This window comes from Aquarana catesbeiana, linkage group LG09 (genome assembly GCF_042186555.1).
Source record: "Aquarana catesbeiana isolate 2022-GZ linkage group LG09, ASM4218655v1, whole genome shotgun sequence".
NCBI classification, from domain to species: Eukaryota; Metazoa; Chordata; class Amphibia; order Anura; family Ranidae; genus Aquarana; species Aquarana catesbeiana.
The window spans coordinates 251,526,411-251,538,843 of NC_133332.1; the positions used below are offsets into that span (position 1 = coordinate 251,526,411).

General features: G+C 41.7%; 1 protein-coding gene across 2 annotated transcripts in view; it reads left to right on the forward strand.

Annotated features, from left to right (window-relative positions):
- Positions 1-12,433, forward strand: part of PLXNB3 (plexin B3) — a 150,976-nt gene that overhangs the window by 64,367 nt on the left and 74,176 nt on the right. For both annotated transcript variants that reach the window (XM_073600173.1, XM_073600172.1), the window contains exons 3-5: positions 642-821; positions 2,214-2,339; positions 11,619-11,719. In XM_073600173.1, coding sequence (XP_073456274.1) covers positions 642-821; positions 2,214-2,339; positions 11,619-11,719 — 407 coding nt within the window. The remainder of the gene's footprint in view (positions 1-641; positions 822-2,213; positions 2,340-11,618; positions 11,720-12,433) is intronic.

The following is a 12,433-nucleotide window of genomic DNA, read 5'->3' on the forward strand; positions in this document are numbered from 1 at the left end:
ACTCCTGTAACCCTTAGGAGAAGCCCAGCCTAAAAAGTTCAGGCTGGACTTCTCCTTTTAAGTAGTGTCACCACCAAATCTCACTTCAAATTTATTGAGACTAGTAGTCAGAGGCAGAAGTTCTTTGGGCATGTGATGAGGATCTTTTGTTCATGTCAAACGGTTTTGCTTTCCCATACAGGCCTGTTGGAACACAGAACCCACTTGAAGAAGGTAAAATGCAGGTCAGAAGGAGGTCAGCTGCAGATCGAATGATCAGATGATGATGCCAAAGATCTCAGAAGCATCTAAAACTAATATTAAACTTTTGCCATTGACACAAGTCTAATGTCCTTTGACACTGGGACTTAGATAATCTCACACAGCAGACATGTAGCTAGGCTTAAAACACAGAAGTGCCTAGGCACAGGATGTGCACTGCCAAATTTCAGGAAGAATTCTAGACAAAGGCTGAATTTTTCAGGTTCCTGCTTAGACACAATGAACATTTCCAAAAGTTCCCTATGAGATGGCAAATCTTCACTGTTTGAGTTGGAAAGCTGCAATGTACTCAGGACCTCTCATGACCGTGGTGACAAATATCCTGATAACATCACAGAACTGATGCCATGAATAACTTTTATTTCTCTGTTTCTTCCCAGGATTCACCAACAAACTTTCCATGTGGAGGTGATCATACCCCCAGCCCAATAGCCAGCCGGGTCTCTGTCTCTGTGTCACCTCTCCTCACGTATGATAGCAGCCTGACAGCAGTAGCTGCACTAGCAGTAGACTCTAACACTGTTGTCTTCCTTGGAGATGCCGGGGGACACATTCACAAGGTGACCTTCTTTGACTCTTTGTTAAACTAAAGTGTATAGAGTAGACAAATGTTAGAACACCTGTCAGGTTTTAATTGATGTTTATGTTCTTGCTGGGGAGATTTAATTATTCTGTTAGTCCTGGTTTCCAACATCACTGTCACTGGAATTTAGAGATCCAGAAAATTTGATGGAGTCCCCAATGTGGACATTTGTTTTAATGACAACTAGACAGCGTTTTAGAAATCCTTTCATTTTCTGTGGTGTTTAAAGGGAACAAAAGTAAGTAATTTAGGTGGTCTAAACCACCATCTTGACAAGTCTGCCTTCTTTATATCTTTCATCCCTAGCTGCTGATGCTTGTAGCTTGGGGCTGTTTACTTGGATGGGACTTTACTTGGATGGGCACTCTCTCCTGTAACCCTCTAAAGCCACATAACTAGCTTCTAAGGCTTGAGCAGTGCATGTATCATCATGGTCCTGTCCACTACAAGCCTATGACTACCTATCCCATTGCGCTTGCATTCTATATTGCCCATACCCCCCACTGTCTGTTAGCTATGCTATGGGTGGAGTTGTCAGAGAAGCAGTTTGCGGACATGATAGGAGGTGATTTCATGTGCTAACGCATGCTTCATCGTTGAAGAACTCATCAAAGAGGGTGGTAACACTTGCCCTACAAGGAGATCATGTAGCTCTTTCTTAGCCACCCTTATGCAGGAAATGCAGCCCAGGGAGGAGCAAAGGGGAATATTATAGCACAACCTTTCTCAAGCCTTTCTCAAACCTTTTAAACCAGAGGGACCCTTTGCAATAATTTTCAGGTCTTAGGGAACCCCCCTGCTAAGTTAAGCCTTTTGGTGGTCATTGGGAAAGTGCCACTTACATTGGTGGTGGTAAGTGAGAAGAATGCTACCCTTACAGTGGTGGTCATAATTCCCCCTCTTACAGACATGCCTATGGCTCTGCCAAGTGGTGTTGGACCCAGAACTATGCAGGTATCATCACATGGGAGGTCAGTTAGCCACAGCGCAATGAACTCCTAGCCACCTCTGGATGAACCCTAGAGCTTTTAGAAACCCTTGTTAAGAATGATCACTATAGAGCTTCACTTTGAGTAATGGCTCTGAGTCTGCGGTGGCTGCTGACATTACATTCAAGATGGGGGCACCCAGCAGACGTCTCGGGGCATAAAGTGTACAGTACATACGTTCTATAATCTAATGGAAAAATTGTTGTTGAAATTATTGGTCTGCAATGGGGTCTCCTTAAATGACATAGGTGTTTTGGATATAAAATGGGACACTGACACCAGTAAATATCTCATTACCAAATCAACTTTTTCATAAGCTTTATAATTAGTGACTTTTCTGGAAAAATAGCTAATTCTTTAAAGGGCATGTCTCATTGTAGGTATTTGTGTCCTCTGGAAGCGGACGGAACTACAGCACTTTGACTTTGGCTATTGGGTCTCCTGTCAGTCCTGACCTTATATTGGATAGAGAAGAGAAGAACTTGTATGTAATGACGGAGTCTCAGGTAAGGGGCTTTAGCTCGGCTATGGAGCATGAAAAATCTCCCAATCTACACCATAAGTGCACCATGGTTTTTCAGTGATGCTCATGAATGACACCAGTGTGTTTCTGAACAAGGACAAAAAAAAAGTGATATATTGATCGCCTCTTTTCTCAAGGGGGAATACATTTATTTCAGTTATTCTTTCCTTGTAACTAAGGTCCTTCAAAAAGCATGTTGATAGCAGGAGCGAGCAGAGTGACAGATGAGATCATCACTATGCTGCTTCTCCTTTTAATGTCCGGTCACAGGCTGGCGGTGGGTCCAGGATGACTTGGGTTGAGAGGAAATGGATTAAATGATGCTGGCTATCAATTGTGAGGGTGTCTAGTGGCTGAAAAAAGTACTGTGGGGGAATCTCTGGATTAAAGGTGGATATTGCAGCTTTGAAACTTTTGTTAGGCTACTTGTCTGATTTAGTTATTTTTGACTGGATTATCTGCTTTAAACCTAATTTGCTATGTAGTTGCTGTGGTTATGACAGTAGGGTAAACCACCATGCATAGCGCATCTGTGTCCACCACAACTATACTTGGTGCCTTTCTTCGTTAAAGAGACCCTGTAACCAATTTAAAAAAATTGCAGGTAAAAGCATGGAAAACAAGTATTGTAGATGCTTACTTCCTTTCAGTAATTTGCTTTTTTCACCTTTTAAGGCCCCTTTTAACTCCAGTCCACTGCCTAGCCCAGTCCCACTCCCTCCTTCAATGTAATAACACTCTTCTCTTCTGGGCGTGTCTAATTACTGTCTGTGCTGGCCCAGCCTCTTCGCTGCCCTCTTTGCCACCTTGAATAACTCGGTTGTAGCTGCCAGGGAAGTAGCATTGAGCAATACTATACTTATACCACTTAAATTACAGCTATGAGTCTGCTGGGGGCTGTAGATATCACATCCAAGATGGCGGCACCCATCAGAACTTTTAAGGTTTTTGGATATCTACTCAAGGGAGGCTTTTGCAGGAAAATAAAAGGTGTAACATATGGTAAATGCACATAAAATATAATGGGGATATTTTGTCGCAATGGATGGTCTTGTTAATAGCACATGCTACAAACTAGTAAATGGTACTTTCATGAGGGAACCAGTTAGACCACATAATTATATCTTGGAGTTAGTGGCTGCTCTATTTGTGTGGCTGAGGTCACAACCTTGTGTCCTCACACACCATAAATCTGTATCCAATTTAATTCTTGGGTTAGAGTAAAATGATATATTGGGCTACTTTGCCCTTACCTGGTACTTATCTGGTTGGCATATGTACCTGGAGTCTATGATAATCTGCATGTACTTGGTATGTGTACGTGACGTGTAAATTGCTAGGCTGTATGAGCTGCTGTAATTGTATGTCTGGTCATGGATTATATTGTGATAATTAGGGTTCCCTCAGGCCTGGAAGAGAGCAGGTCACAATTAGGGAACAATCTGCATGTTCCGTCTGCAAATTGGTATAATCAAGTAAACCTACCTATGAAATATTTAAATTGGCATTACTTTGCCTTACTGTGTCATGTTAAAACTTAGAGGTCATCTCTAAATCTGACACTTTTTTCCCCTGTTGACTGCCTGACCACACATACTCTAAGTTGAGGTGGGGGCAAGGTGCTGAATATGACTGCTTTGCTAGTAGATAAGGTGGTCTTTGTCCGAGTAAGTTGAAAAACAGGGCCCTGTTTTGCCTCCAGCAACGGCTATGCTGTTGGCCAATCTGACTAGAGTCTCTCCTACCATCCTTCTGCTCCAGAACAAGATAGGCTACACACACATGGAGAAACCCTCATTCTCCAGGCCTGAGGCCCACCTCCAGAAATAAGGAATGTCTACAAGTTCAGCCTTTAACAATTGTACACTAGCAGAATCATAATGAACAGTTCCTGGTCAACCCACCCTTCATCACCGCCATTCCTGCCCAGACATCAATAATTTTGCACAGTTCAAGTCCAACACTAGCATAACATGGCCCCAAACCTTTTCATTGTCCTCACAGTAGGTTCCCTATAGATGGGTTCTCCATCTCCAACAAAGCCTGTTCCGACCCTATCCTAAAGGGTTCACTTCCTAAGGCTACAAGCTTACATGACCATATACTAGGGCTAGTCTTTTCCCATCACCCTCTGCTCCAGGTGCTTCCAGCTCTAGATTATAAAGCACTAAAATAGTCCCACCCTCAATACCCACCCAGTCGAGTGTTCTCCCTAACCCCTGCTTACAAGATGATCTAGGTTAGACAACTCTCTTCAAAGCCAGGGTCATGCAACTTGAGAAGTTTATATGTAGTTGTACCAGAAAGCGTGCCAAACACTCGTCCTGTCATCACTTGAGGAACCAATAAAATACCTTCTGACTCTGAATGACAACAGCAAGGAGTCCGCGCATCTCAGACCACAAACTTCCTCCTTTATCAGGTCTTTGGTAAGTCTCACAGAATCTTTAACAGCAAGGTAATTCTATTAGAGGCAGAAAAATAAACATTAAGCGGGTGCCTGTGTCAAATGGCAGAATAGCTTAAAGGTCCTCCGCAGTTTGACACAGGCACCCACTCACCTAGATGCTTCTGAATCCAACAGATACTGTGAAAATTGCTAAAACCCTGAAAAAGGCTTCCAAAATGCGTTTGATATTTATTGTTTACCTTTCGCCCCTTGTGGAACCAGTAAAAGACCTTTTGGACACACAACAGCATGTATTTGGCACACTTTCTGATTCAACTACATATTGATTACTCATACTGGGGTTGATTTACTAAAACTGGAGAGTGCAAAATCTGGTGCAACTTCCAGTTGATTTTTGGCAAAGCTTATTTGAACAAGCTGAAGTTAGAAAGTGATTGGCTACTATGCACAGCTGCACCAGATTTTGCACTTTCCAGTTTTAGTAAAGCAACCCCAATGTCTCCCAGCTCCTGAACGTGCATAACATTGTCAAGTAGCTGAACCCCATGGTTAGAAAGAATGTAGACAACTATGGAGCTCTGTTATTTGATCCTGTTATTCACGCCACAAATTTGGGATGTGGTGGTGGAATGAGAGATTGGCATCATGGATGTGCAGGCAACAGATGTGCAGCAACTGTGTGATGTTATCATGTCAATATGGACCAAAATCTCTGAGGAATGTTTCCAACACCTTGTTGAATTTATGCCAATAAGATGTAAGGCAGTTCTGAAGGCAAAACAGGGTCCAATCCGGTACTAGCAAAGTGTATCTAATAAAGTGGCCGGTGAGTGTAGATCAGACTGTGCTGTTTATAATAATTTTAGGCTGAATATTATAACTCCTTTTTTTTTTTTTTTTTTTTTTTTTTTTTTTTTTTAAACATGAACAGAATGTTCTTTTATTGAAGGAAATATGGTATGATACAGTTTATGAAGTACAATTACGATAGCAAACACAATCACATGCTGGGCATCGTTCCTCGGACAAGAATTACATATGTAGTTCAAAGGAGCAGTAACACAACACAGGTATCTAGTCATTCCCCAATAGGGGATAGTATTAATGTCACCAGAGGGTTCGGCAGAACCCCGTATATTGTCCCACAGTAAGCACCATCAACAAATTTTTATGCAATCCAGGGCTGCCAGACCCTCTCATATTTCACAGGGCAATTTCTGTTTATGTACGTTAGTTTATACATGGGAAGAGCCACGTTAATGGATTGTTCCCAAGAACCCATGGAAGAGGGGGATCGGGAATTTCACTTAAGTATAATATCTCTTCTGGCATAAGTATTTTGGTGTACCTTGGTCTTTGGTCATCATCATGGGTACTAAGGAGCAACAACTCAGGGGTGATTGTTATTTTGGTGTACCTTGGTCTTTGGTCATCATCATGGGTACTAAGGAGCAACAACTCAGGGGTGATTGGTAATGCCAGTTGGAGACGAAAATTTATAAGCCCGATCACCTGTGTCCAGAACCGGGCCACACCAGGACAGCTCCAGAACATGTGCATGTATGTACCCTCCTCTCTACCACATCTAGTACAGTTAGCAGATCTTTCTGGGTATATGTGATGCAGCCTCTGAGGTGTAAAGTAGACTCTGTGTAAAAATTTTACTTGGATCAGCCTGTCCCTGGATGAAATCAATGTTTGGGCACTTTCCCCTAGACAGTCATCCCAGTCCTCCCTGTCTAAGTCTGGTATGTCCGCCTTCCACTTCTCCCAGAGTCGTTCCATCCTGGGGGAATTGCAACTAAGCAGGTCAAAATATAATGTGGACAGAGGCTTAGAAAGCTGTTCCGGGGCCAGTCTGCCTTCTATTGGGTCCATGTCTAGCTTGGATATGGTAGGGAATTGGGCATGTATAGCATGGCGGAGTTGAAAGTATCTAAATGTCATCCATCCAAGAAGATGGAATCGGGCCCTGAGTTCTGTCATGGAAAGTAGCTGGTCAGCTGTTATAATGTCCCCCAAAGACTGTATCCCGTATTTGGGGAAAGTTGGGGATCAGCAATAGTACGGAGATGCAGGAGATTGGGGTTGCCCCAGAATATTATGACTCTTGATAACCTAATGTTGGGACTGGTTCTCTTGAACATGCTATAGACAGTGCCGCAGCACCAATTAGATAGGGGATGGCCAATTTAGCCTAGTTAGGATGGAAAATCTTATACCAGGAATCATGTACCAGGTAGAGCAAAAGATAGAGAAAAATATGCTCCATATATTGTATGTCCCATCAGGTATTGGCATGTCTGTGCAATATTTGGAATGTGAGCAGAAAGAGGAAATGAAGATTAAAACATGTAACGTGGGAAGATCCGTCATTGTCAGATACTTCTCCCACAACTTTTGGAAAGCTGTAGTAATTTGATATTATATACAATGTATACGGTTTCATTGAAGTTCCCATTTAGAGCGTCCCTTTTCTGGAGATTTCATGCGTGAGGATAAATACATATTTCATGAAGACGTGACCCGTGCTTCAGCCCCCCCACCCCTCCTTCCAGACAGGTCACCAAGCTGAATATTTTATCACAGCTTCGCACATGCAAATTTAAAAGGCTTGAACAGACATGAAGCACCACCTGTCCTATTGTGTTTATATATGTTTTATGTTTGCCGTTTTAACTGACAAAGGAAAGGATCTTACTTGTTTAGGGAGGGTTTAGATTGTTGGTTAACACAGCATATTGTGTAAGGCTGGCCATGCATTGCACATTTTATCTTGTACAATTTTCCTTTAGATTTAGCAAAACCTTATAATATGAGGTCAAACCTAAACACTTTCAATTTGTATGCAATCAGCCAGGCCCTTGCAGCACATAGTTGAAGGTAAATCTAAAGGAAATGAAATACGAAAATTATATAATGTATGGCCAGATGAAGACAAGGTAGAAACTGTTTTTTTTTTGTTTTTTTTAGTATATGGTATTATGGTATATTTTTTCCTATTCATAGAGATGAGATATATATATGAAAAAAAATTGTATATGTATAATGTACTGTGTATATGTGTGTGTATATATATATATATATATATATATATATATATATATATATATATATATATATATATATATATATATATATACATACAGTTGAGCTCATAAGTTTACATACCCTGGCAGAATTTGATTTCTTGCCCATTTTTCTGAGAATATGAATGATAACACAAAAACTTTTCTTTCACTCATGGTTAGCGTTTGGCTGAAGCCATTTATTATCAATCAACTGTGTTTACTCTTTTTAAATCACAATGACAACAGAAACTACCCGAATGACCCTGATCAAAAGTTTACATACCCTGGTGGTTTTGGCCTGATAACATGCACACAAGTTGACACAAAGGGGTTTGAATCGCTATTAAAGGTAACCATCCTCACCTGTGATCTGTTTGCTTGTAATTAGTGTGTGATTATAAAAGTCAGTGAGTTTTCTGGACAGTTCCTGACAAACCCTTGCGTCTTTCGTCCAGTGCTGCACTGATGTTTCTGGATTCTGAGTCATGGGGAAAGCAAAAGAATTGTCAAAGGATCTGCGGTAGTTGATAATAGTTGAACTGTATAAAACAAGAAAGGGATATAAAAAGATATCCAAGGAATTGAGAATGCCAATCAGCAGTGTTCAAACTCTAATCAAGAAGTGGAAAATGAGGGGTTCTGTTGAAACAAAACCACGGTCAGGTAGACCAACTAACATTTCAGCTACAGCTGCCAGGAAAATTGCTCGGGATGCAAAGAAAAACCCACAAATAACTTCAGGTGAAATACAGGACTCTCTGAAAACATTTGGTGTGGCTGTTTCAAGATGCACAATAAGGAGGCACTTGTAGAAAGATGGGCTGTATGGTCGAGTCGCCAGAAGAAAGCCATTACTTCGCAAATGCCACAAATTATCCCATTTACAATATGCCAAACGGCACAGAGACAAGCCTAAAACCTTCAGGCACAAAGTCATTTGGAGTGATGAGACCAAAATTGAGCTTTTTGGCCACAACCATAAACGCTACATTTGAAGAGGAGTCAACAAGGCCTATGATGAAAGGTCCACCATTCCTACTGTGAAACACGGAGGTGGATCACTAATGTATTGGGGATGTGTGAGCTTCAAAGACACAGGAAATCTGGTGAAAACCGTTGGCAAGATGAATGCAGTATGTTATCAAAAAATACTGGAGGAACATTTGCATTCATCAGCCATTAAGCTGCACACGGGACGTACTTGGACATTCCAACATGACAATGATCCCAAACACAAGGCCAAGTCAACTTGTCATTGGCTACAGCAGAATAAAGTGAAGGCTCTGGAGTGGCCATCTCAGTCTCCTGACCTCAATATCATTGAGCCACTCTGGGGAGATCTGAAACGTGCAGTTCATGCAAGACAGCCCAAGAATTTACAGGAATTGGAGGCTTTTTGCCAAGAGGAATGGGCAGCTTTACCATCTGAGAAGATAAAGAGCCTCATCCACAAATACCACAAAAGACTTCAAGCTGTCATTGATGTTAAAGGGGCAATACACGGTATTATGAACTGGGGTATGTAAACTTTGCATCAGGGTCATTTGGGTAGTTTCTGTTGTGATTATGATTTAAAAAGAGTAAACACATTTGATTGATAATAAATAGCTTCAGCCAAACACTAACCATGAGTGAAAGGAAAGTTTATCATTCATATTCTCTGAAAAATGGCCAAGAAATCATAAATTCTGCCAGGGTATGTAAACTTATGAGCCTCTCTCTCTCTCTCTCTCTCTCGCTCTCTCTCTCTCTCTCCTAACCCCTGAAAAACAACCCCACACCATAATCCCCCCTCCATCAAATGATTTGGACCAGTGCACAAAGCAAGGTCCATAAAGACATGGATGAGTGAGTTTGGGGTGGAAGAACTTGAAAGGGAAACAGAAAAGTGCCTCCAAGTGCAATATTTATTATGTACAATTGCAAGCAGCCAAATGAACACTCACATCAAGGTTAAGAAAAGTAAGCTCATCTGGGGAAAAGGAACCCGCCGAGAACAGTCCTCAACGCCTCCAGTCCGAGAGTGTATCTGCCGTGATGACCACGGTGAATCAGGAAGAAGCCGGACAGTCCTGAGTACTTTTAGGCAAGCTTGATGGAGCCAGCTTGAGGCGCAGTGCCAGTAGGCCTGTGACGTCACCGGGGTAAGGAGAGAGAACCACAATGCGTTTCAGAGCATGCGCAAAGCTCATACGGAGCATGCATGCTCCTTTCTCAAGTCTTGACTTGAGCTTTGCCCATGCTCTGAAACGCGTTGTGGTTCTCTCTCCTTACCCCAGTGATATTACACGCCTACTGGCGCTGTGTCTCAAGCTGGTTCCATCCAACTTGCCTGGAACTACTCAGGACTTGCCAGCTTCTTCCTGATTCACCGTGGTCACCATGGCGGGTACACACTCGGACTGGAGGCGTTGAGGACTGTTCCCGGCGGGTTCCTTTCCCCAGACAAGCTTACTTTTCTTAACCTTGATGTGAGTGTTCATTTGACTGCTTGCAATTGTACATAATAAATATTGCACTTAGAGGCGCTTTTCTGTTTTCCTTTCAAGTTGTAACTCAGAGTTGGCTTCACTCCAGAGGAAAACTTTGCCCTTAGTGCGTGCCCTTTATTCAAGATTCATCATAAAGACTTGTCATCCATTTGTATTTAGACTTTTACCCTTCCATTCCCTTGTCATGGACTTTTTATTGTATGCTATTTATGTAATTATCCTGTGCGCTGGCATTTCATTTGTTTTGGGGTGGAGGAAATTGACTGGTCTGCACAGAGTCCTGATCTCAACCTGATAGAACACCTTTGGGATGAATTAGAGCGGAGACTACGAGCCAGGCCTTCTCATCCAACCTCAGTGCCTGATCTTACCAATGCGCTTCTAGAAGAATGATTAAACATTCCCATAGACACACTCCTAAACCTTGTGGACAGCCTTCCCAGAAAAGTTGAAGCTGTTATAGCTGCAAAGGGTGGTCCAACTCAATATTGAACCCTACGGACTAAGACTGGGATGTAATTAAAGAGGGAGAGAGAGCAACTTATCTGCACCGTTCTGGCCGCCAGAACTAATCGAGTGAAAATTTTCCAACAGGCTGGTTGTACAGAAGTCATGTGAGGGATCAACTTCTGTACAACCACCTTGCCCATAGATGGATCAAACTTGGGCCGGTCCCTGCTGAGCCAGACAAATTTCAATCCATGTATGGCTGGCTTTAGCAGCAGTAATTTAAACAATAAAAGTTGTCACTGCTCCAAAGTCCTAAATCTCTCTCCAACCTTGGGAGTTACAGGTGTTGGGCAAGGAGCCCGTCCTCCCTCAATGCGGTCTTGCCTTTTTGTAAAAAAACATTATTGGATCAACCAAGAACACATTGACATCTCTGCCTGAAGACAGTCCGGCCTCTAAAGCGTTTCACCTTTTATGAGTTTAGTCCTAACCCTTTCTTGGTTTCCGTAACATTTTTTACAAAGAAGAGACATCTTCAGTGTATGACCATTTTCCTTGAACGTGAGCAAAAGTAATTATTTAATGATTTGCTACATCCATATTTTCCTCAACATTAGGGGAACATCAAATTTTATCATACACCCCCAAAAACACCATAGCCCAGCATTTCTGGTGAACCTTTGCTGATGCTCAGCCTTGCCTATGTAGGTCACCTGTAACACACAGCAACCAATCCGAATTTACCTTTTCTCCTCTTTGTATGCATTTGGTAGGTTTCCATGGGCCATCAGTAGATGGCAATGGAGATTGCTCACATTTTTTTTTTTTTTCTGTTTCAGGTCTCCAAAGTTCCAGTTGCAGAGTGTTCCCAGTCATCTACGTGTGATGAATGTGTTCGTGCTAAAGACCCTTTCTGTGGGTGGTGTGTACTGCAGGGAAGGTATGTGAACGGTCAATGGTGCTTTATTTATGTGTTTTATATAACAGTAACTGGAACTTGAGTGTACAAAAATGGTAAGACTTGGATTTAGTCGTCTTGAGACAAGTATATCTTATTTGACCATTTTGGGTCAGGCTGATCAATAATTCCAGAGAAAGGAAAATTATTCTCTGGGGCGTTGTGCACTCTGGTATGTGTTCTGCATGCATGCTGCTGCAATGTGTTGTTTTATCCCATCACAGTGTTTACTTCTTACATTTTAAGTTAACACAAAAAAACTTCATCTAACTCTATGCACAACAGTACATTGCAGTGCACCGCTGGGCATTGTAATGTGTTTTGGTGCATTGAATGAAAATGCAGACATGCATCATTTTTTTTTTTTTCTTGCAAAAAAATGTATTGAAATGCAAATGAATACAAGACACTGATATACGTTATATGTTTCAAAATGTTTCAAGATTTAGATTTCCATCTATGATGATACAGACATACAGTGACGTACAAATGTATACAGAAAATTGAAGCACGGGGATAGCCAGTAGACATGTGCACACTGAAATATTTCGTTTTGGAATTTCGTTTTCATCTGAAAAATAAATTTATTTAGTTACTCCCGAAATTCGTCTTTATTTATTTCGTTTTTCGTTAAAAATTGCATTCGTCCGAAAATCTAAATTAAGGTCGAATCTGTCATTGAAGGCTTATGGTGTC